The sequence below is a fragment of the Opisthocomus hoazin genome, unplaced genomic scaffold (assembly GCF_030867145.1).
Source record: "Opisthocomus hoazin isolate bOpiHoa1 unplaced genomic scaffold, bOpiHoa1.hap1 HAP1_SCAFFOLD_249, whole genome shotgun sequence".
NCBI classification, from domain to species: domain Eukaryota; kingdom Metazoa; phylum Chordata; class Aves; order Opisthocomiformes; family Opisthocomidae; genus Opisthocomus; species Opisthocomus hoazin.
The window spans coordinates 4,428-27,040 of NW_027448762.1; the positions used below are offsets into that span (position 1 = coordinate 4,428).

Genomic DNA, 22,613 nt, shown 5'->3' on the forward strand with positions numbered 1-22,613 from the left:
GGCTGCTACAGGGGCGGGGGCTTCTGTGCCCCCCCTTGCACACGCGTGTGCACGTCCCGGCGGCGTGTCTGTGCGTGTGCCCTCGCACACGCGTGTGTCTGCATGTGCCCTCGCACACGCGTGTGTCTGCGTGTGCCCTCGCACACGCGTGTGTCTGCGTGTGCCCTTGCACACGCGTGTGTCTGCGTGTGTCCTTGCACACGCGTGTGTCCGTGTGTGCCCTTGCACACGTGTGTGTCTGCGTGTGCCCTCGCACATGCGTGTGTCTGCGTGTGCCCTCGCACACGCGTGTGTCTGCGTGTGCGCGGGCCGCAGCGGGCAGAGCTGCGGGGGGGGGTGTGTGTGTGCCCGAGCGTGCGTGTGAGTGTGCACACGCGTGTGCCCCGCGCTGGGGGGGGGGCGGCACGAGGAGGGGGCCAAGCGCTCATGCAAGCCCCGCCCCCTCGCTCGTGCAAGCCGCGCCCCCTCGCTCGTGCAAGGCCCCGTCCCTCGTGCGAGGCTTCGCACCAACCCACACCGCTGACCCCCCCAGTCCCGGGGTCCCCCCTTGTGCCCCTCCCGGGATGTTGGGGTCCCCCCCTGCGCCCCTGGGTTCCCCCCCAGTCCCGGGGTCCCCCCTTGTGCCCCCCCGGATGCTGGGGTTCCCCAGGACCCCCCCCATCGCTCTCCCCCCCCCCCCAGCTGGCCCCACGTCCCCCCCGTCCCCCCCCATGGATCCCGGGGTCCCCCAGGACCCCCCCCAATCTCTCCCCCCCCCCCCAGCCGGCACCACGTCCCCCCGCCTGTCCCCCCCCCCGTACCCCAGGACCCTCCCGACCCCGGGGTCCCCCCCCATCGCTCTCTCTCCCCCCCCAGCCGGCACCACGTACCCGTGGTGTCCCCCCCCATGATCCCGGGGTCCCCCAGGACCCCCCCCAATCTCTTCCCCCCCCCCAGCCGGCACCACGTACCCGTGGCTGTCCCCCCCGTACCCCAGGACCCCCCCTCCGATCCGGGGTCCCCCCAGGACCCCCCCCATCGCTCTCCCCCCCCCCCCCAGCTGGCCCCACGTCCCCCCCGTCCCCCCCCCGATCCCGGGGTCCCCCAGGACCCCCCCCAATCTCTCCCCCCCCCCCAGCCGGCCCCACGTCCCCCCGCCTGTCCCCCCCCCCGTACCCAGGACCCCCCCGACCCCGGGGTCCCCCCCATCGCTCTCTCTCCCCCCCCAGCCAGCACCACGTACCCGTGGTGTCCCCCCCGTACCCCAGGACCCCCCCTCCGATCCCGGGGTCCCCCCCAGGACCCCCCCCATCGCTCTCCACCCCCCCCCAGCTGGCCCCACGTCCCCCCCGTCCCCCCCCCGATCCCGGGGTCCCCCAGGACCCCCCCCATCGCTCTCCCCCCCCCCCCCCAGCCGGCCCCACGTCCCCCCCGCTGTCCCCTCCCCGTACCCCAGGACCCCCCCCGACCCCGGGGCCCCCCCCATCGCTCTCTCTCCCCCCCCCAGCCGGCACCACCTACATCTTCGGCAAGGGGGGGGCCCTCATCACCTACACGTGGCCCCCAACGACCGCCCCAGCACCCGCGCCGACCGCCTGGCCCTGGGCTTCAGCACGCGGCAGCGCGATGCGGTGCTGCTGCGGGTGGAGAGCGCGGCGGGGCTGGGGGACTTCCTGCAGCTGCACATCGTAAGGGGGGGGGCTGGGGGGTGGGGGGGTGTGGGGGGCTGGGGGGGCTTGGGGGGTCTGGGGGGGTCCCGGGGGTCCGGGGGGTCTGGGGGATCCAGGGGGTCTGGGGGATCCACAGGGCTGGGGGGTCCGGGGGGTCTGGGGGACTTCCTGCAGCTGCACATCGTAAGGGGGGGGCTTGGGGGGTGGGGGGGGTCTGGGGGCTTGGGGGGGTCCGGGGGGTCTCGGGGGTCCGGGGGGTCTGGGGGATCCAGGGGGTCTGGGGGATCCACAGGGCTGGGGGGTCCGGGGGGTCCGGGGATCCCCAGGGCTGGGGGGACTTCCTGCAGCTGCACATCGTAAGGGGGGGGCTTGGGGGGGCCGGGGGGGTGTGCGGGGCTGGGGGGGTCTGGGGGGGTCCGGGAGGCTTGGGGGGTCTGGGGGGTTTGGGGGGGTCTGGGGGGCTGGGGCTCTGGGGGGTCTGGGGGATCCCCAGGGCTGGGGGACTTCCTGCAGCTGCACATCGTAAGGGGGGGGCTTGGGGGGTGGGGGGTGTGGGGGGCTGGGGGGGCTTGGGGGGGGTCCGGGGGGTCCCGGGGGTCCGGGGGGGTCTGGGGGATCCAGGGGGTCTGGGGGATCCACAGGGCTGGGGGGTCCGGGGGGTCTGGGGGACTTCCTGCAGCTGCACATCGTAAGGGGGGGGCCGGGGGGGTGTGAGGGGCTGGGGGGGTCTGGGGGGGTCCGGGAGGCTTGGGGGGTCTGGGGGGTCCGGGGGGCCTGGGGGGGTCTGGGGGATCCAGGGGGTCCGGGGGATCCACAGGGCTGGGGGGTCATGGGGGGGTCCGTGGGATCCCCAGGGCTGGGGGACTTCCTGCAGCTGCACATCGTAAGGGGGGGGGGGGGCTGGGGGGGTCATGGGGGGGGTCTGGGGGGTCCGGGGGGCTGGGGGGGTTTGGGGGGGGTTTGGGGGGGTCCGGGTTCTGGGGGCTTGGGGGGGTCCGGGGGGTCTGGGGGATCCCAGGGGCCCCCAGGCTGGGGGACTTCCTGCAGCTGCACATCGTAAAGGGGGGGCTGGGGGGGGTTTGGGGGGGTTTGGGGGGCTTGGGGGGGTCCGGGGGGGCTTGGGGGGGGCTTGGGGGGGTCCGGGGATGTGGGGGGTCCGGGGGATCTGGTGGGTCTGGGGGATCCGGGGGGTCCGGGGATCCACAGGGCTGGGGGGTCCAGGGGGGTCCGGGGGGTCTGGGGCTTCTGGAGGGTCCAGGGGGGTCTGGGGGATCCACAGGGCTGGGGGGTCCGGGGGGGTCTGGGGGTTCTGGGGGGGTCCGGGGGATCCCCAGGGCTGGGGGACTTCCTGCAGCTTTCACATCGTAAGGGGGGGGCCCGGGGGGGCTATGGGGGGGTCCAGGGGGCTGGGGCGGTTTGGGGGGGTCCGGGGGGTCTGGGGGATCCACAGGGCTGGGGGCTTCCTGCAGCTGCACATTGTAAGGGGAGGGGGGTCTGAAGGGTCTGGGGGGGCTTCCTGCAGCTGCACATCATAAGGGGAGGGGGGTCTGGGGGGGATCTGAGGGGGTCTGGGGGGGCTTCCTGCAGCTCTGCATCGGGGGGGGGCTGTGGGGGGCTATAGGGGGGCTGGGCACCTTCCTCCAGCTCCAGGTCATAAGGGGGGGCAGGGGGCTACGGGGGGTACAGGGGGGCTGGGGGCTTCCTGCAGCTCCACGTCGTGAGGGGGGCCTGGGGGTGGGGCCAGCGGGGGGGCTCAGGGAGTGGGGGTCCCTGGTGGGGGGCTGGGGGTCCCAGATGCCGGGGTCTCTGGTTGGGGGGGCTGGGGGGTCCCGGCCGCCGGGGTCCCTGGGTGGGGGGCTGGGGGTCCCGGCTGCCGGGGGTCCCTGGTGGGGGGCTGGGGGTCCTGGTGGGGGGGCTGGGGGTCCCTTGTGCGGGCTGGGGGTCCCGGATGCAGGGGGTCCCTAGTGGGGGGCTGGGGGTCCCGGATGCAGGGGTCCCTTGTGCGGGTCTGGGGGTCCCGGCTCCTGGGGTCCCTTGTGTTGGTCTGGGGGTCCCTTGTGCAGGGCTGGGGGTCCCTTGTGCGGGTCTGGGGGGTCTCCGGCCGCCGGGGTCCCTGGTGGGGGGCTGGGGGTCCCGGCTGCCGGGGTCCCTGGTGAGGGGCTGGGGGTCCCGGCCGCCGGGGTCCTTTGTGCGGGGCTGGGGGTCCCAGACAGCGGGGTCCCTGGTGGGGGGGCTGGGGGTCCCTTGTGCGGGGCTGGGGGTCCCTGGTGGGGGGCTGGGGGTCCCTGGTGGGGGGGCTGGGGGTCCCGGCCGCCGGGGTCCCTGGTGGAGGGACTGGGGGTCCCGGCCGCCGGGGTCCCTTGTGCTGGGCTGGGGGTCCCTGGTGCAGGGCTGGGGGTCCCTGGTGGGGGGCTGGGGGTCCCGGCCGCCGGGGGTCCCTGTTGGGGGGGTCTGGGGGGCCCGGATGCTGAGGTCCCTTGTGGGGGCCTGGGGGTCCCTTGTGGGGGGCTGGGGGTCCCGGCTGCCGGGGTCCCTTGTGCTGGCTGGGGGTCCCAGCCGCCGGGGTCCCTGGTGGGGGGGTCTGGGGGTCCCGGCTGCCGGGGTCCCTTGTGCGGGTCTGGGGGTCCCGGCCGCCGGGGTCCCTGGTGGGGGGCTGGGGGTCCCGGCTGCCGGGGTCCCTTGTGCGGGTCTGGGGGTCCCGGCCGCCGGGGTCCCTGGTGGGGGGGTCTGGGGGTCCCGGCTGCCGGGGTCCCTTGTGCGGGTCTGGGGGTCCCGGCCGCCGGGGTCCCTGGTGGGGGGCTGGGGGTCCCGGCCGCCGGGGTCCCTGTTGGGGGTCCCTGGGGGGCCCGCGGGCCGTGCCGTGGGGCGGGGACCCACGCGTGCCCCCCCCCCGCAGGCGCAGGGGGCCGTGGGGGTCCTGTTCAACGTGGGCACGGAGGACATCGCGCTGGAGGAGCGGGGGGCGGCCGTCAGCGACGGGCGCTTCCACGTCGTCCGCTTCACGCGCAGCGGCGGCAACGCCACGCTCCAGGTGGACGGGGGCCCCCTGCACGAGCGCTACCCCCCAGGTACCCCCCGCCCCGCGCCCCCCGCGCGCACACGCCCTGCGGCACCCCTGGGTGCCCCGCAGCCGCCCACGGGCACCCCGGAGCCACCCTAGGGCACCCCAAAACCACCCTGTGGCACCCACAGGCCACCCCAAAACCACCTTATGGCACCCCAGAGCTGCTCTATGGCACCCACAGGCACCCCAAAACCACCCTGTGGCACCCATGGGTGCCCCAGAGCCACCCTACGGCACCCCAAAACCACCTTATGGCACCCACAGGCACCCGAAAACCACCCTGTGGCACCGATGGGTGCCCCAGAGCCACCCTATGGCACCCCAAAACCACCTATGGCACCCACAGGCACCCTCAAAACCACCTTATGGCACCCCAGAGCTGCTCTATGGCACCCACAGGCACCCCAAAACCACCCTGTGGCACCGATGGGTGCCCCAGAGCACCCTACGGCACCCCAAAACCCACCCTGTGGCACCCACAGGCACCCCAAAACCACCCTGTGGCACCCATGGGTGCCCCAGAGCCACCCTACGGCACCCCAAAACCACCCTGTGGCACCCCAAAACCACCCTATGGCACCCACAGGCACCCGAAAACCACCCTGTGGCACCGATGGGTGCCCCAGAGCCACCCTATGGCACCCCAAAACCACCCTGTGGCACCCCAAAAACCACCCTGTGGCACCCATGGGTGCCCCAGAGCCACCCTACGGCACCCCAAAACCACCCTATGGCACCCACAGGCACCCCAAAACCAGCTTATAGCACCCACAGGCACCCCAGAGCCACCCTATGGCACCCCAGAGCCATCCTACAGCACCCCAAAACCACCTTATGCACCCCAGAGCCTCTCTATGGCACCCACAGGCACCCCAAAAACCACCTTACAGCTCCCATGGTGCCCAAGAGCCACCCATAGGCACCCCAAAACCACCTTATAGCACCAATGGGTGCCCCAGAGCCACCCTACGGCACCCCAAAACCACCTTATGGCACCCCAGAGCCTCTCTATGGCACCCACAGGCACCCCAAAAACCACCTTACAGCTCCCATGGGTGCCCAAGAGCCACCCATAGGCACCCCAAAACCAACTTATAGCACCGATGGGTGCCCCAGAGCCACCCTACGGCACCCCAAAACCACCTTATGGCACCCCAGAGCCTCTCTATGGCACCCACAGGCACCCCAAAAACCACCTTACAGCTCCCATGGGTGCCCAAGAGCCACCCATAGGCACCCCAAAACCACCTTATAGCACCGATGGGTGCCCCAGAGCCATCCTACAGCACCCCAAAACCACCTTATGGCACCCCAGAGCCGCTCTATGGCACCCACAGGCACCCCAAAACCACCTTACAGCACCCATGGGTGCCCAAGAGCCACCCATAGGCACCCCAAAACCACCCTAGAGCACCGATGGGTGCCTCAGAGCCACCCTACGGCACCCTACGGCACCCCAAAACCAGCTTATAGCACCCACAGGCACCCCAGAGCCACCCTACGGCACCCCAAAACCACCTTACAGCACCCACAGGCACCCCAGAGCCATCCTACAGCACCCCAAAACCACCTTACAGCACCGATGGGTGCCCAAGAGCCACCCAGAGCCACCCTACGGCACCCACAGGCACCCCAGAGCCACCCTATGGCACCCCAAAACCACCCTATAGCACCGATGGGTGCCCCAGAGCCACCCTATGGCACCCATAGGCACCCCAAAACCAGCTTACAGCACCCATGGGTGCCACAGAGCCACCCTACGGCACCCCAAAACCACCTTATGGCACCCCAGAGCCTCTCTATGGCACCCACAGGCACCCCAAAAACCACCTTACAGCTCCCATGGGTGCCCAAGAGCCACCCATAGGCACCCCAAAAACCACCTTATAGCACCGATGGGTGCCCCAGAGCCATCCTACAGCACCCCAAAACCACCTTATGGCACCCCAGAGCCGCTCTATGGCACCCACAGGCACCCCAAAACCACCTTACAGCACCCATGGGTGCCCAAGAGCCACCCATAGGCACCCCAAAACCACCCTAGAGCACCGATGGGTGCCCCAGAGCCACCCTACGGCACCCTACGGCACCCCAAAACCAGCTTATAGCACCCACAGGCACCCCAGAGCCACCCTACGGCACCCCAAAACCACCTTACAGCACCCACAGGCACCCCAGAGCCATCCTACAGCACCCCAAAACCACCTTACAGCACCGATGGGTGCCCAAGAGCCACCCAGAGCACCCTACGGCACCCACAGGCACCCCAGAGCCACCCTATGGCACCCCAAAACCACCCTATAGCGCCGATGGGTGCCCCAGAGCCACCCTATGGCACCCATAGGCACCCCAGAACCATCTTATAGCACCACAGGTACCCCAGAGCCATCCTACAGCACCCCAAAACCACCTTATGGCAACCCAGAGCCTCTCTATGGCACCCACAGGCACCCCAAAACCAGCTTACAGCACCCATGGGTGCCCCAGAGCCATCCTACAGCACCCCAAAACCACCTTATAGCACCCAGAGGCACCCCAGAGCCATCCTACAGCACCCCAAAACCACCTTATAGCACCGATGGGTGCCCAAGAGCCACCCTATGGCACCCACAGGCACCCCAAAGCCACCCTATGGCACCCCAGAGCCATCCTACAGCACCCCAAAACCACCTTATAGCACCGATGGGTGCCCAAGAGCCACCCCAGAGCCACCCTATGGCACCCACAGGCACCCCAGAGCCACCCTATGGCACCCCAAAACCACCCTATAGCACCGATGGGTGCCCCAGAGCCACCCTATGGCACCCCAGAGCCATCCTACAGCACCCCAAAACCACCTTATGGCACCCCAGAGCCGCTCTATGGCACCCACAGGCACCCCAAAACCACCTTACAGCACCCATGGGTGCCCCAGAGCCACCCCTACGGCACCCCAAAACCACCCTATAGCACCAATGGGTGCCCCAGAGCCACCCTATGGCACCCACAGGCACCCCAAAACCAGCTTATAGCACCCACAGGCACCCCAGAGCCACCCTACGGCACCCCAAAACCAGCTTATAGCACCCACAGGCACCCCAAAGCCACCCTATGGCACCCCAGAGCCATCCTACAGCACCCCAAAACCACCCTTATGGCACCCCAGAGCCGCTCTATGGCACCCACAGGCACCCCAGATGGGGTGCTACGGGGTACAGTGAGGTGCTGTGGGGTGCCTGGGGGTGCGCTGGGGCATCTCTGGACACTCCAGGGGGGGTACAGGGTGTCTGGGGTGCTCTGGGGCGTCTCCAGCGTAGGGTGACGCCGCGGCGTGACGGCACCAACGTCAATGCCAGCGGCGAGGCCGCGGTGCCAACCGGCAGCGGTGACACCGGGGGGGTCCCAGGCGGGCCCCGGGCCAGCGGTGCCACGCGGTGCCCCGCGCCGTAACCCCTCTTCTCCTCCCTCCGAAGGCAGCGGGGACAGCGAGCGGCTGGCGCTGGCGCGGCAGCGCATCCCCTACCGCCTGGGGGCGGTGGTCGATGAGTGGCTGCTCGACAAAGGTAACTCGTCAGCCGCCGCCCTAGCGAGCGCCCCCCGCCCCCACGCCCGGACCACCCGCCTGGGGGCTGGGGACCCCGATGTCTGGGGACCCCTGGCATCCGGGCCCCAGATGTTTGGGGACCCCAATGTTTGGGGACCCTGATGTTTGGGGACCCCAATGTCTGGGGACCCTGGCATCTGGGACCCAGATGTTTGGGGACCCCCATGTCTGGGGACCCCGATTGTTTGGGGACCCTGGCATCTGGAGACCCAGATGTTTGGGGACCCCCATGTCTGGTGGACCCTGGCATCTGGGATCCTGATGTTTGGAGACCCCAATGTTTGGGGACCCCAATGTTTGGGGACCCTGGCATCTGGGACCCCGATGTTTGGGGACCCCAATGTTTGGGGACCCCCATGTTTGGGGACCCTGGCATCCGGGCCCCAGATGTTTGGGGACCACCCAATGTTTGGGGACCCTGATGTTTGGAGACCCCAATGTTTGGGGACCCCAATGTCTGGTGACCCCCGGCATCTGGGACCCCGATGTTTGGGGACCCTGGCATCTGGGACCCAGGTGTTTGGGGACCCCCATGTCTGGGGACCCTGGCATCTGGGATCCTGATGTTTGAGACCCCAATGTTTGGGGGACCCCAATGTCTGGTGACCCCGGCATCTGGGACCCAGATGTTTGGGGACCCTGGCATCTGGGACCCCGATGTTTGGGGACCCCAATGTTTGGGGACCCCGATGTTTGGGGACCCTGGCATCCAGGCCCCAGATGTTTGGGGACCCCAATGTTTGGGGACCCAGATGCTTGGGGGACCCCGATGTTTGGGGACCCCCATGTTTGGGGACCCTGGCATCCGGGCCCCAGATGTTTGGGGACCCCCATGTCTGGGGACCCTGGCATCTGGGATCTGATGTTTGGAGACCCCAATGTTTGGGGACCCCAATGTCTGGTGACCCCGGCATCTGGGACCCAGATGTTTGGGGACCCTGGCATCTGGGACCCCGATGTTTGGGGACCCCAATGTTTGGGGACCCCCATGTTTGGGGACCCTGGCATCCGGGCCCCAGATGTTTGGGGACCCCAATGTTTGGGGACCCTGATGTTTGGAGACCCCAATGTTTGGGGACCCCAATGTCTGGTGACCCCGGCATCTGGGACCCAGATGTTTGGGGACCCTGGCATCTGGGACCCAGATGTTTGGGGACCCCCATGTCTGGGGACCCTGGCATCTGGGATCCTGATGTTTGGAGACCCCAATGTTTGGGGACCCCAATGTCTGGTGACCCCGGCATCTGGGACCCAGATGTTTGGGGACCCTGGCATCTGGGACCCCGATGTTTGGGGACCCCAATGTTTGGGGACCCCGATGTTTGGGGACCCTGGCATCCAGGCCCCAGATGTTTGGGGACCCCAATGTTTGGGGACCCAGATGCTTGGGGACCCCGATGTTTGGGGACCCCCATGTTTGGGGACCCTGGCATCCGGGCCCCAGATGTTTGGGGACCCCAATGTTTGGGGACCCTGATGTTTGGAGACCCCAATGTTTGGGGACCCCAATGTCTGGTGACCCCGGCATCTGGGACCCCGATGTTTGGGGACCCTGGCATCTGGGACCCAGATGTTTGGGGACCCCCATGTCTGGGGACCCTGGCATCTGGGATCCTGATGTTTGGAGACCCCAATGTTTGGGGACCCCAATGTCTGGTGACCCCGGCATCTGGGACCCAGATGTTTGGGGACCCTGGCATCTGGGACCCCGATGTTTGGGGACCCCAATGTTTGGGGACCCCGATGTTTGGGGACCCTGGCATCCAGGCCCCAGATGTTTGGGGACCCCAATGTTTGGGGACCCTGATGTTTGGAGACCCCAATGTTTGGGGACCCCAATGTCTGGTGACCCCGGCATCTGGGACCCAGATGTTTGGGGACCCTGGCGTCTGGGACCCAGATGTTTGGGGACCCCAATGTCTAGGGACCCCGATGTTTGGGGACCCTGGCATCCGGGACCCAGATGTTTGGGGACCCCAATGTTTGGGGACCCCGGCATCTGGGACCCCGATGTCTGGGGACCCTGATGTTTGGGGACCCCAATGTCTGGGGACCCCGATGTCTGGGGACTCCAATGATTGGGGACCCCAATGTCTGGGGACCCCAATGTCTGGGGACCCCAATGTTTGGGGACCCCAGCGTCTGGGACCCCAGTGTCTGGGACCCAGATGTCTGGGGACCCTGATGTTTGGGGACCCTGGCATCTGGGACCCAGATATTTGGGGACCCCGGCATCCAGGATCCCGATGTCTGGGGACCCCGATGTTTGGGGACCCCAATGTTTGGGGACCCCAGTGTCTGGGGACCCTGATGTCTGGGGACCCCGATGTTTGGGGACCCTGATGTTTGGGGACCCCAATGTTTGGGGACCCTGGCATCCGGGACCCAGATGTTTGGGGAACGTCCAGGATCCCGATGTCTGGGGACCCCGATGTTTGGGGACCCCAATGTTTGGGGACCCCAGCGTCTGGGACCCCGATGTCTGGGGACCCCGATGTTTGGGGACCCTGCCATCCGGGCCCCAGATGTTTGGGGACCCCGATGTTTGGGGACTCCAATGTTTGGGGACCCCGGCATCTGGCACCCAGATGTTTGGGGACCCCGATGTTTGGGGACCCCGATGTTTGGGGACCCTGGCATCCGGGACCCCAATGTTTGGGGACCCCAATGTTTGGGGACCCTGATGTTTGGGGACCCCAATGTTTGGGGACCCCGGCATCCGGGACCCCAATGTCTGGGGACCCTGCCATCCGGGCCCCCAATGTCTGGGTACCCCAATGTTTGGGGACCCCAATGTTTGGGGACCCCGATATTTGGGGACCCCAATATCTGGGGACCCCGATGTTTGGGGACCCCAATGTTTGGGGACCCCAGTGTCTGGTGACCCCGGCATCTGGGACCCAGATGTTTGGGGACCCTGGCGTCTGGGACCCAGATGTTTGGGGACCCCAATGTCTAGGGACCCCGATGTTTGGGGACCCTGGCATCCGGGACCCAGATGTTTGGGGACCCCAATGTTTGGGGACCCCGGCATCTGGGACCCCGATGTCTGGGGACCCTGATGTTTGGGGACCCCAATGTCTGGGGACCCCGATGTCTGGGGACTCCAATGATTGGGGACCCCAATGTCTGGGGACCCCAATGTCTGGGGACCCCAATGTTTGGGGACCCCAGCGTCTGGGACCCCAGTGTCTGGGACCCAGATGTCTGGGGACCCTGATGTTTGGGGACCCTGGCATCTGGGACCCAGATATTTGGGGACCCCGGCATCCAGGATCCCGATGTCTGGGGACCCCGATGTTTGGGGACCCCAATGTTTGGGGACCCCAGTGTCTGGGGACCCTGATGTCTGGGGACCCCGATGTTTGGGGACCCTGATGTTTGGGGACCCCAATGTTTGGGGACCCTGGCATCCGGGACCCAGATGTTTGGGGAACGTCCAGGATCCCGATGTCTGGGGACCCCGATGTTTGGGGACCCCAATGTTTGGGGACCCCAGCGTCTGGGACCCCGATGTCTGGGGACCCCGATGTTTGGGGACCCTGCCATCCGGGCCCCAGATGTTTGGGGACCCCGATGTTTGGGGACTCCAATGTTTGGGGACCCCGGCATCTGGCACCCAGATGTTTGGGGACCCCGATGTTTGGGGACCCCGATGTTTGGGGACCCTGGCATCCGGGACCCCAATGTTTGGGGACCCCAATGTTTGGGGACCCTGATGTTTGGGGACCCCAATGTTTGGGGACCCCGGCATCCGGGACCCCAATGTCTGGGGACCCTGCCATCCGGGCCCCCAATGTCTGGGTACCCCAATGTTTGGGGACCCCAATGTTTGGGGACCCCGATATTTGGGGACCCCAATATCTGGGGACCCCGATGTTTGGGGACCCCAATGTTTGGGGACCCCAGTGTCTGGGGACCCCAATGTTTGGGGACCCCGATGTTTGGGGACCCCGATGTCTGGGGACCCCAGTGTCTGGGGACCCCAATGTCTGGGCCCCACGTCCCCAAGGACCGCCTTGTCCAGGGCCCCAGGCGTGTGGCCGGCCCCTGCACCACGCCCCCCCCCAGCCGCCCCTCATTAACCCTCGTTAACCCGGTTAACCCCCACTAACCCGGTTAACCCGCTAACCCGGTTAACCCGCTAACCCGCCCGTTAAAGGGACGCTAACAGACTTAACCGCCCCCCTAAACCGCGCTTTAACCCTTTGAGTGCTGCCGCCCCCCCCCGGGCCCTAAACCAGCATAAACGAAGCTAAAACCCGCGTAATACCCGCACTAATTAGCCACACTAATTGGCCCGGTGCCCGCACGCCGGCAGGGCGCCCAGGCAGGACCCCTCCCTCCGCCCTCCCCCACCCCACGTGAACCAAAAGCGGCCGAATTGAGCCCAAACGGAGCCCCCCCGGCGCAGCTCAGAGGGTTAAAGGGGCCGGGAGGGCGTTGGGGTCCCTTTAACAGCCGCCGCCGGGGGGGGGGGGGGTGTGGGGTGGGGGGGGGGTGGGGGGAGCAGTGGGGGGAGGGGCAGGCGGCGGGGGTGCGGGGTGCGCGGCTGCTCCTCGTGTCACGCGCAGGGGCCTCGTGCGACGCCCTCGACGTGCGACGCGCACCGGGACCCTCGTGCGAGGCACACGCAGGGCCCTCGTGTCACGTGCAGGGCCCTTGTGTGACACCCACGATCCTCGTGCGAGGCACGCGTGGGGGCCTCGTGCGACGCCCGTGGGTCCTCGTGCAAGGCCCTCGCCGCGTGACGCGCACTGGGACCCTTGTGCAAGGCACACACGGCCCTCGCACGATGCCCACGATCCTCGTGCGAGGCACACGTGGGGGCCTCGTGCGACGCCCGTGGGTCCTCGTGCGATGCCTCCACCTCACGATGCACACCGGGACCCTCATGCGAGGCACGCGCAGGGCCCTTGCACGACGCCCATGATCCTCGTGCAAGGGACACGATCCTCGTGCAAGGCATGTGATCCTCGTGCAAGGGATGTGCAGGGCCCTCGTGTCACGCGCAGGGCCCTCGTGCGAGGCCCGCGATCCTCGTGCAAGGCCCTCGTCATGCGACGCACACCAGGACCCTCGTGCAAGGCACGCGTGGGGGCCTCATGCGACGCCCATGATCCTCGTGCGAGGCACACGCAGGGCCCTCGTGCGAGGCCCGCGATCCTCGTGCAAGGCCCTTGTTGTGCGACGCGCACTGGGACCCTCGTGCGAGGCACACATGGCCCTCGTGTCACACGCAGGGCCCTTGTGTGACACCCACGATCCTCGTGCGAGGCACGCGTGGGGCCCTCGTGTCACGCGCAGGGCCCTTGTGTGACACCCACGATCCTCGTGCGAGGCACGCGTGGGGCCCTCGTGTCACGCGCAGGGCCCTTGCACGACGCCTGCGATCCTCGTGCAAGGCCCTCGCTGCGTGACGCGCACCAGGACCCTTGTGCAAGGCACGCGTGGGGGCCTCGTGCGATGCCTTTGCCGCACGATGTGCACCAGGACCCTCGTGCAAGGCACACACGGCCCTCACACGACGCCCATGATCCTCGTGCAAGGCACACGTGGGGGCCTCGTGCGACGCCCGAGATCCTCGTGCAAGGCACGTGCAGGGCCCTTGTGTGACACCCATGATCCTCGTGTGAGGCACATGCAGGGCCCTCGTGTCACACGCAGGGTCCTTGTGTGACGGCCATGATCCTCGTGCGAGGCACGCGTGGGGGCCTCGTGTGATGCCCGCGGGTCCTCGTGCGACGCCCTGACCGCACGACGTGCACTGGGACTCTCGTGCGAGGCACACGCAGGGTCCTCGTGTCACACGCAGGGCCCTTGTGTGACACCTGCGATCCTCGTGCGATGCCTTCGCCGCACGATGTGCACCAGGACCCTCGTGCAAGGCACACATGGCTCTTGCACGACACCCATGATCCTTGTGCAAGGCCCTTGTTGCGTGACGCACACCAGGACCCTCGTGCAAGGCACGCGTGGAGTCCTCGTGCGACGCCTGTGGGTCCTTGTGCAAGGCCCTTGTTGTGCGACGTGCACTGGGACCCTCGTGCGAGGCACACATGGCCCTCGTGTCACACGCAGGGCCCTTGTGTGACAGCCATGATCCTCGTGCAAGGCACATGCAGGGCCCTCGTGTCACACGCAGGGCCCTCGTGTGACAGCCATGATCCTCGTGCAAGGCACGTGCAGGGCCCTCGTGTCACACGCAGGGTCCTCGTGTGACAGCCATGATCCTCGTGCAAGGCACGTGCAGGGCCCTCGTGTCACACGCAGGGCCCTCGTGTGACAGCCATGATCCTCGTGCAAGGCACGTGCAGGGCCCTCGTGTCACACGCAGGGTCCTCGTGTGACGCCCATGATCCTCGTGCAAAGCACGCGTGGGGGCCTCGTGTGATGCCCGCGGGTCCTCGTGCGACGCCCTGACCGCGTGACGCGCACCGGGACCCTCGTGCGAGGCACACATGGCCCTCGTGTCACACGCAGGGTCCTCGTGTGACGCCCATGATCCTCGTGCAAGGCACGCGTGGGGGCCTTGTGCGACGCCCGCGGGTCCTCATGCGACGCCTTTGCCGCATGACCAACACCGGGACCCTCGTGCCGGGCACACGCGGGGTCCCCGCGCGGGACCCCCCCCCCCTCGCCCTCGTGCCGGGCACGCGCGCGACCCCCGTGCGAGGCGCGCGTGCGAGGGCTGCGCTCTCCCCGCAGGCCGCCAGCTGACCATCTTCAACAGCCAGGCGGCCGTGCGGGTGGGGGGCCGCGACCGCGGGCGCCCCTTCCAGGGGCAGCTCTCGGGGCTCTACTACAACGGGCTCAAGGTGCTGGCGCTGGCGGCCGAGGGGCACCCGCGCGTGCGGCTCGAGGGGGACCTGCGCCTGGTGGGGGAGCCCCCCCCGCCCCCCGCCCCGCCCGGCGCCACGCCCGCGCCCCCCGACATGGCCACCACCATCATGGAGACCACCACCACCATGGCCACCACCACCACGCGCCGCGGGCGCTCGCCCACGCTCCGCGACACCGTCGCGCAGGTACGGGGCGGGGGGGGGATGGGTTCCCCTGGGTGCTGGGGTCCCCCCGCTGCAGGGTGGGGGTGGGGTGGGCACCCAGTGACCCCCCCGTCCCCCCCCACAGAACACGGACGACCTCCTGGTGGCCTCGGCCGAGTGCCCGAGCGACGACGAGGACCTGGAGGAGTGCGAGCCCGGCACAGGTGGGTGCTCCTCCGCGGGCGTGCCCCGGGCACACGCGTGTGCGACGCCCTCGCACGCCCGCCCGGGGCACGCCCAGCCCCCCCCCTCCGCACACGCGTGTCCGCAGACACGCTGCCGTGCAGGCTCACACGCACACCGGCACGCGTTGCACACACATGCACACGCGTGTGCACAAGAGCTGCTCCCCCGCCCGCACGCACACGCGTGCTCACAGCCGTGTCCACACGCGTGCACGAGGGCTACACACACGCGCCGTGCACGCGTGTGCACAAGAGCTGCTCACAACGGCCATGCACACGCACACGCCCAGCTGCACACGCGTGTGACACGGCTGCTCACACGGCTCGCGCACGCCTGCGCGCACAGGAGGGCCCCCGGCTGCGCACACCCCCCCCGCGCACACGCCTGCACACGCCTGCACACGCGTGAGCGACGCCTCGCACGCAGCTCACACGCGCCTGCCCCGCTCGCGGCCCCCCCCCGCACGCCCCCGCGCCCCCCGCGCCTGCGCCCCCCCCCCCCCCCACGCGCGGCCCTGCCCCGCACACACCTGCACACGCGTGTGCCCCGGGTTCCCGTGCAAGCCCCGCCCCTGGCCCCGCCCTTGCCCACTACAAGCCCTTGGCCCCGCCCCGACAGACGGACGGACGGACGGACGGACGGACAGGGAGGGGGCCCCGGCCTGTGGGTGTCCCCCCCGGACGCCTGGGTCCCCCCCCAACCCTGGGTGTCCCCCCCGGACACCTGGGTCCCCCCCCCCGAGCCCCGGGTGTCCCCCCCGGACGCCTGGGTCCCCCCCCCAGCACCCGTGGGTGTCCCCCCGGACGCCTGGGTGTCCCCCCAACATCACCCTTGGGTGTCCCCCCCAGCCCCCGTGGGTGTCCCCCCCGGACACCTGGGTCCCCCCCCCAGCCCCAGGTGTCCCCCCCGGACGCCTGGGTCCCCCCCCAGCACTCGTGGGTGTCCCCCCAGACGCCTGGGTCCCCCCGCCCGAGCCCCGGGTGTCCCCCCCGGACGCCTGGGTCCCCCCCCCCATCACCCGTGGGTGTCCCCCCGGACGCCTGGGTGTCCCCCCAACATCACCCTTGGGTGTCCCCCCCAGCACCCGTGGGTCCCCCCCAGCACCCGTGGGTGTCCCCCCGGACGCCTGGGTCCCCCCCCCCCCATCACCCTTGGTTGTCCCCCCCAGCACCCGTGGGTGTCCCCCCGGACGCCTGGGTCCCCCCCCCCCCATCACCCTTGGTTGTCCCCCCCAGCACCCGTGGGTGTCACCCCGGACGCCTGGGTCCCCCCCCAGCACCCGAGGGTGTCCCCCCGGACGCCTGGGTCCCCCCCCAGCCCCAGGTGTCCCCCCCGGACGCCTGGGTCCCCCCCCAGCACCCGTGGGTGTCCCCCCAGACGCCTGGGTCCCCCCCCCCGAGCCCCGGGTGTCCCCCCCGGACGCCTGGGTCCCCCCCCCAGCACCCGTGGGTGTCCCCCCGGACGCCTGGGTCCCCCCCCAGCCCCAGGTGTCCCCCCCGGACGCCTGGGTCCCACCCCAGCACCCATGGGTGTCCCCCCCGGACGCCTGGGTCCCCTGAGCCCCACTTGGCCCCGTATGGGGGAGGGGCGGCAGCGGTCAGGGGAGCGGGGGGGGAGGAGAGGGGGACAGACGGCCTGACGGACGGGGGGACTGACGGACAGACGACGGACAGACGACGGACACGGGGGGGGGGATGGCTGGCTGGCTGCAGCGTAGAACGGACGGACGGACGGACGGACGGATTCACGGCTGGGTTCGAGGAGGGACGGGTGGATTCAAGGACAGACGGACGGACACCTGGACAGACGGATGGTTCAAGGCTGCCCGGACTCAAGGACGGAGGGACGGACGGATTGAAGGACGGGCAGATCTGAGGATGGACGGATGGATGGACTTAGGGAAGGATGGATGGACGGACGGACAGACGGACAGACAGACAGGTGGATTCAAGGCAGGCTGGACGCGTGGATGGACGGACGTGTGGGCAGATGGACAGAGTCCAGACAGACGGACGAAGGAAGGGATGGGTGGACACATGGACGGATTCAAGGTTGGATGGATGGATGGACGGACGCACCAAGGGATGGACAGACAGATGGACGGATGCGTGGATGGACGGATTGGCTCAAGGCCGATGGATGGATTTATGGATGGACGGATCCAAGGCTGGATGGACGGATGGACAAATAGCTGGATTCAAGGCTGGATGGATTCAAGGACAGACGGATGGATGGACAGATGGATGGATTCATGGATGGACGGATGGATGGATGGATGGGTGGACGGACGGACGGACGGATGGATGGATGGATGGATGGATGGATGGATGGATGGACGGATGGATGGGTGGATGGACGGATGGATGGACGGGTGGATGGATGGACAGATGGATGGATGGATGGATGGATGGATGGACGGATGGATGGGTGGATGGATGGATGGATGGATGGATGGACGGATGGATGGGTGGGTGGATGGACGGATGGATGGATGGACGGATGGATGGGTGGATGGATGGATGGATGGATGGATGGACGGATGGATGGGTGGATGGATGGATGGATGGATGGATGGACGGATGGATGGGTGGGTGGATGGACGGATGGATGGATGGACGGATGGATGGGTGGGTGGATGGACGGACGGATGGACGGAAGGATGGACGGATGGATGGACGGATGGACGGATGGATGGACGGACGGACGGATGGACGGACGGATGGATGGACGAATGGATGGATGGATGGACGGATGGATGGACGGACGGACGGATGGATGGATGGATGGATGGATGGATGGGCGTATGGGTGGATGGGTTCAAGGCTGGCTGGCTGGATTCATGGGCGGGTTCAAGGCCGGATGAACAGATTCAAGGATGGATAGATGTGAGCACGAACGGATGCACAGATGGATGGATGGACAGACAGATGGACTCCAGGATGGATCTGTGGATGGACGGATGGAAACATGGATGGATGGATGGGTTCAAGGCTGGACTCAAGGCTTCACAGATGGATTCAAGGCTGGATGGATGCGGGGCAGGCTGGCTGGTTGGCTTCAACGCCGGATGGATGGATCTGAGGATGGACGGAAGGATGGATGGAGGGGTGGATGGGTGGATGGATGGATGGATGGATGGATGGATGGATGGATCTGAGGATGAACGGATGGATGGATGGATTGGTGGGTGGATGGATGGATGGATCTGAGGATGAATGGAAGGATGGATGGATGGATGGATGGATGCATGGATGGATCTGAGGATGAACGGAAGGATGGATGGATGGATGGGTGGGTGGATGGATGGATGGATGGATGGATGGATGGATGGATGGATGGATGGCCACGAGGATGGATTTATGGATAGATGGGTTCAAGGCTGGATGGACATGCGGATGGACGCACAGCTGCGGGTGGATGGACGGACAGATGGATGGCTAGACAGGTAGACGGACGGATGGATGGATGGATGGATGGATGGATGGATGGGTAGACAGACGGATGGACAGATGTGTGGATGGATGCATAGATGGATGGCTAGGCATGCGGCTGGAGGCACGGCTGTGGGTGGACAGATGGATGGATGGATGGATGGATGGATGGACGGATGGATGGACGCGCAGATGGATGGCCAGGTGTGCGGCTGGAGGCACGGCTGGCTGCAGGTGGATGGATGGATGGATGGATGGATGGATGGATACAGATGGATGGATGGATGGATGGATGGATGGATGGATGGATGGGTGGATAGATGGACGGATGGATGGATGGATGGACGGATGGATGGATACAGATGGATGGATGGATGGATGGATGGATGGATGGATGGATGGATGGGTGGATAGATGGATGGATGGATGGGTGGCTGACTGGCAGGGTGTGCGGCTGAAGACACGGCTGCAGGTGGACGGATGGATGGATGGATGTGAGGATGAACGGAAGGATGGATGGATGGACGGATGGACGGACGGACGGACGGATGGATGGATAGATGGATGGGTGGATCGATGGGTGGATGGATGGATGGATGGATGGACGGATGGATGGATGGACAGATAGATGGATGCATGGATGGATAGACAGATGGATGGATGGATGGATGGATGGATGGATGGAAGGATGGATGGACGGACGGATGGATGGATGGACGGATGGACGGATGGATGGACAGATGGATGGATGGATGGATGGGTGGATGGATGGATGGACGGATGGATGGACGGATGGATGGATGGGTGGACGGATGGATGGGTGGATAGATGGATGGATGGATGGGTGGATAGATGGATGGATGGATGGATGGCTGACTGGCAGGGTGTGCGGCTGAAGACACGGCTGCGGGTGGACAGATGGATGGATGGATGTGAGGATGAACGGAAGGATGGATGGATGGACGGATGGACGGACGGACGGACGGATGGATGGATAGATGGATGGGTGGATGGATGGGTGGATGGATGGATGGATGGATGGACGGATGGATGGATGGATGGATGGACAGATAGATGGATGCATGGATGGACAGACAGATGGATGGACAGACAGATGGATGGATGGATGGAAGGATGGATGGACGGACGGATGGATGGATGGGTGGATGGATGGATGGACAGATGGGTGGATGGAAGGATGGATGGACGGACGGATGGATGGATGGACGGACAGATGCATGGATGGATAGACAGATGGATGGATGGATGGATGGATGGATGGATGGATGGATAGATGGATGGATGGACAGATAGATGGATGGCTGGATGGCTAGGACAGACGGATGGCTGGACGTGCGGATGGCTGGAGGCACGGCTGGCTGTGGATGAACGGACGGACGGACGGATGGATGGATGGACAGATGGATGGCTGGACAGATAGCCGGATGGATGGCTGGATGGCTGGACAGACGTGCGGATGGCTGGAGGCACGGCTGGCTGCGGGTGACGGCCGCGTGGCCGCAGGCAGGGCCGGCCGGGCGCAGGCCGCTGGCGCCGCAGGGGTCGGCCGGCGGCACCTTCTCACCGAGTGTCTCTCTCTTCTTTTCTTTTTTGTTCTTTTTTTCTCTTTTTTCTTTCTTTCTTTTGTTTCTTTTTTTTGTGTGCTTTCCCTTCCTTCCTGCAATTTCTTTTTCCTCCACGCTAAAATCACCCGGCCCCATCCCGCGATGTAAGTTGACGGCAGCGCCGCGGTTTGCTCTTAAAAAAGAAAAAAAAAACCGAAAAAAGCAAAAAATAACAAAAGAACAAAAAATAACAAAAACCCAAAAAATAACAAAAAACCAAAAAAAACAACAAAAAACCAAAAAATAACAAAAAAACAAAAAATAACAAAAAAAACAGAAAAAACCTAAAAACTAAAAAAAAACCGGAAAAAAACCAAAAAGTAACAAAAAAACAAAAGACCAAAAAATAACAAAAAACCAAAAAATAACAGAAAAAACAGAAAAAAAACAAAAAAAAACAAAAAAAAACCCGGAAAAAAAAAATTAGCTAACGGAAAAGAAAAAAAAAAGCTATAAAAAGAGAAACGCCAAAGCTACCGGTAGCGGTGAGGCGGCGGCGCGCGGCGGCGGGGGGTCGGGGGGCCGGGCCCGGCGGGGCGGCCCCTGACACCCCCCCCTCCCCGCCCCCCCCCCTTTCTGTCTCCGCAGGCGGGGAGCTGGTGCTGCCGGCGTCCCCGGCGGGCGGCCCCGCCTCGCCGCCCCCCGCCCCCGCCGCGCCCCCGGGCTGCGGCCCCGACTGCGAGGAGCCCTCGGGCTTCGCCTCGGGCGAGGCGGCCGACCCCAACGCGCCGCCGGCCGACGACGAGGACTTCGCGGGCGGCGGCGGCGGCGGCGGAGGGGCCGCGCCCCCCTCCCCCCCCCGCCGCCGCGACGGGGCCTCCCCCCCCGCGCCCGCCAGCGAGGCCGCGCGCGCCGGCCCCGCCCCCACCGCTCCCGCCGCGCCGCTGCCGGGGCTGGTCCCGGCGGGAGAGCGGCACCCGCGCGAGGGCGCCGCGGGGGGGCGCTCGCGCGTGACGCCCCCCCCCGTGACGCGGCGCCCCGCTGTCCCCACAGCCGGGCCGGGCGCCGTGGAGGTGGTGCGCGAGGCGGGCGGCACCACCGGCATGGTGGTGGGGATCGTGGCGGCCGCCGCGCTCTGCATCCTCATCCTGCTCTACGCCATGTACAAGTACCGCAACCGCGACGAGGGCTCCTACCAGGTGGACCAGGGCCGCCGCTACATCGGCGCCGCGCCGCTCGCCGCCGCCGCCCCGGGGGGGGCGCCCTCTCCCGCCAGCGCCGCCGCCGCCGCCGCCCCCCCCGGCGGGGGGCCCGCCAAGGAGAAGGCGCCGCCCGCCGCGCCCAAGGCGCCCGGCAAGGCCCGGCGCAACAAGGACAAGGAGTACTACGTCTGAGGGGGTGCGGGGGGGCGCCGGCAGCGCGCCAGCCCCGCCCGCCAGGGGGCGCCGGCACCGCGCGAGTTCTCCCCCCACCCCCAGCTCGGGGGCAGCGGCAGCGCGCCAGCCCCGCCCGCCCGCCCGAGGGCGGCGGCACCGCGCGCTCCCACCGCCAGGGGGCGCCGGCACAGCGCGAACCCCCCCCGCCCGCCCGAGGGCGGCGGCACCGCGCGCTCCCACCGCCAGGGGGCGCCGGCAACCGCGCGACTTCTCCCCCCCCCGCCCGCCAGGGGGCGCCGGCAACCGCGCGACTTCCCCCCTCCCCCGCCCGCCCGAGGGCGGCGGCTCCGCGCGCTCCCACCGCCAGGGGGCGCCGCCCCCCCGCCCAGGGGCCCCGGCCCCGCCCCTTGCGGCACCTCCGTGCCCGCGCGTGCCCGTCCCCTCCGCCCGCCCCCCTCCCCCCCCCCCCCCCCCGAGAGGGAGAAGGGGCGCGGGGGGGGTCCCCGCGGGGCGTCAGAGGGCCCGGGGGGACGCGGGACCCCCCGCCCCGCCCCCGCCGATTGTTTTTTTACCTCCCCCCCCCCCCCCCCCCGGGTCTTTCTTTGGGTTTATTTTTTAATTATCGCTCCCGACGCCCCACGGGGTCGCGACCCCCGCCCGGCCCCGCCCCGCCCCGCGCGCACAGAGGAATACACGGTTCTATACTTCGTACA

At 67.4% G+C, this 22,613-nt stretch overlaps 2 protein-coding genes across 2 annotated transcripts; both read left to right on the plus strand.

The window, feature by feature from the left end:
- Positions 1–256: 256 nt before the first annotated feature.
- On the plus strand, positions 257–21,994 carry LOC142359276 (neurexin-1-beta-like). The gene is given in 10 exon segments (XM_075411979.1): positions 257–360; positions 763–967; positions 1,209–1,218; positions 1,487–1,540; positions 1,543–1,667; positions 4,546–4,717; positions 8,166–8,255; positions 15,005–15,324; positions 15,428–15,506; positions 21,578–21,994. Coding segments are annotated over 10 exon segments (1,500 nt in total). The 3' UTR covers positions 21,919–21,994.
- LOC142359275 (uncharacterized) lies at positions 15,663–17,907 on the plus strand. The gene is made up of 3 exons (XM_075411978.1): positions 15,663–15,829; positions 15,955–16,319; positions 16,426–17,907. Exons 1-3 carry the CDS (start codon positions 15,663–15,665, stop codon positions 17,085–17,087), a joined length of 1,194 nt encoding a protein of 397 aa, XP_075268093.1. The 3' UTR covers positions 17,088–17,907.
- Positions 21,995–22,613: the final 619 nt, after the last annotated feature.

Bases quoted from the DNA above. Each gene is read 5' to 3' on its own strand.
- LOC142359275 (XM_075411978.1), top strand. From the start codon at position 15,663: ATGCACACGCGTGTGCACAAGAGCTGCTCCCCCGCCCGCACGCACACG. The intron at 15,830-15,954 runs GTGACACGGCTG...CCTCGCACGCAG, and splicing joins ACGCCCAGCTGCACACGCGT to CTCACACGCGCCTGCCCCGC. The intron at 16,320-16,425 runs GTGTCCCCCCGG...CCCCAGCCCCAG, and splicing joins CCCCCCCCCAGCACCCGTGG to GTGTCCCCCCCGGACGCCTG.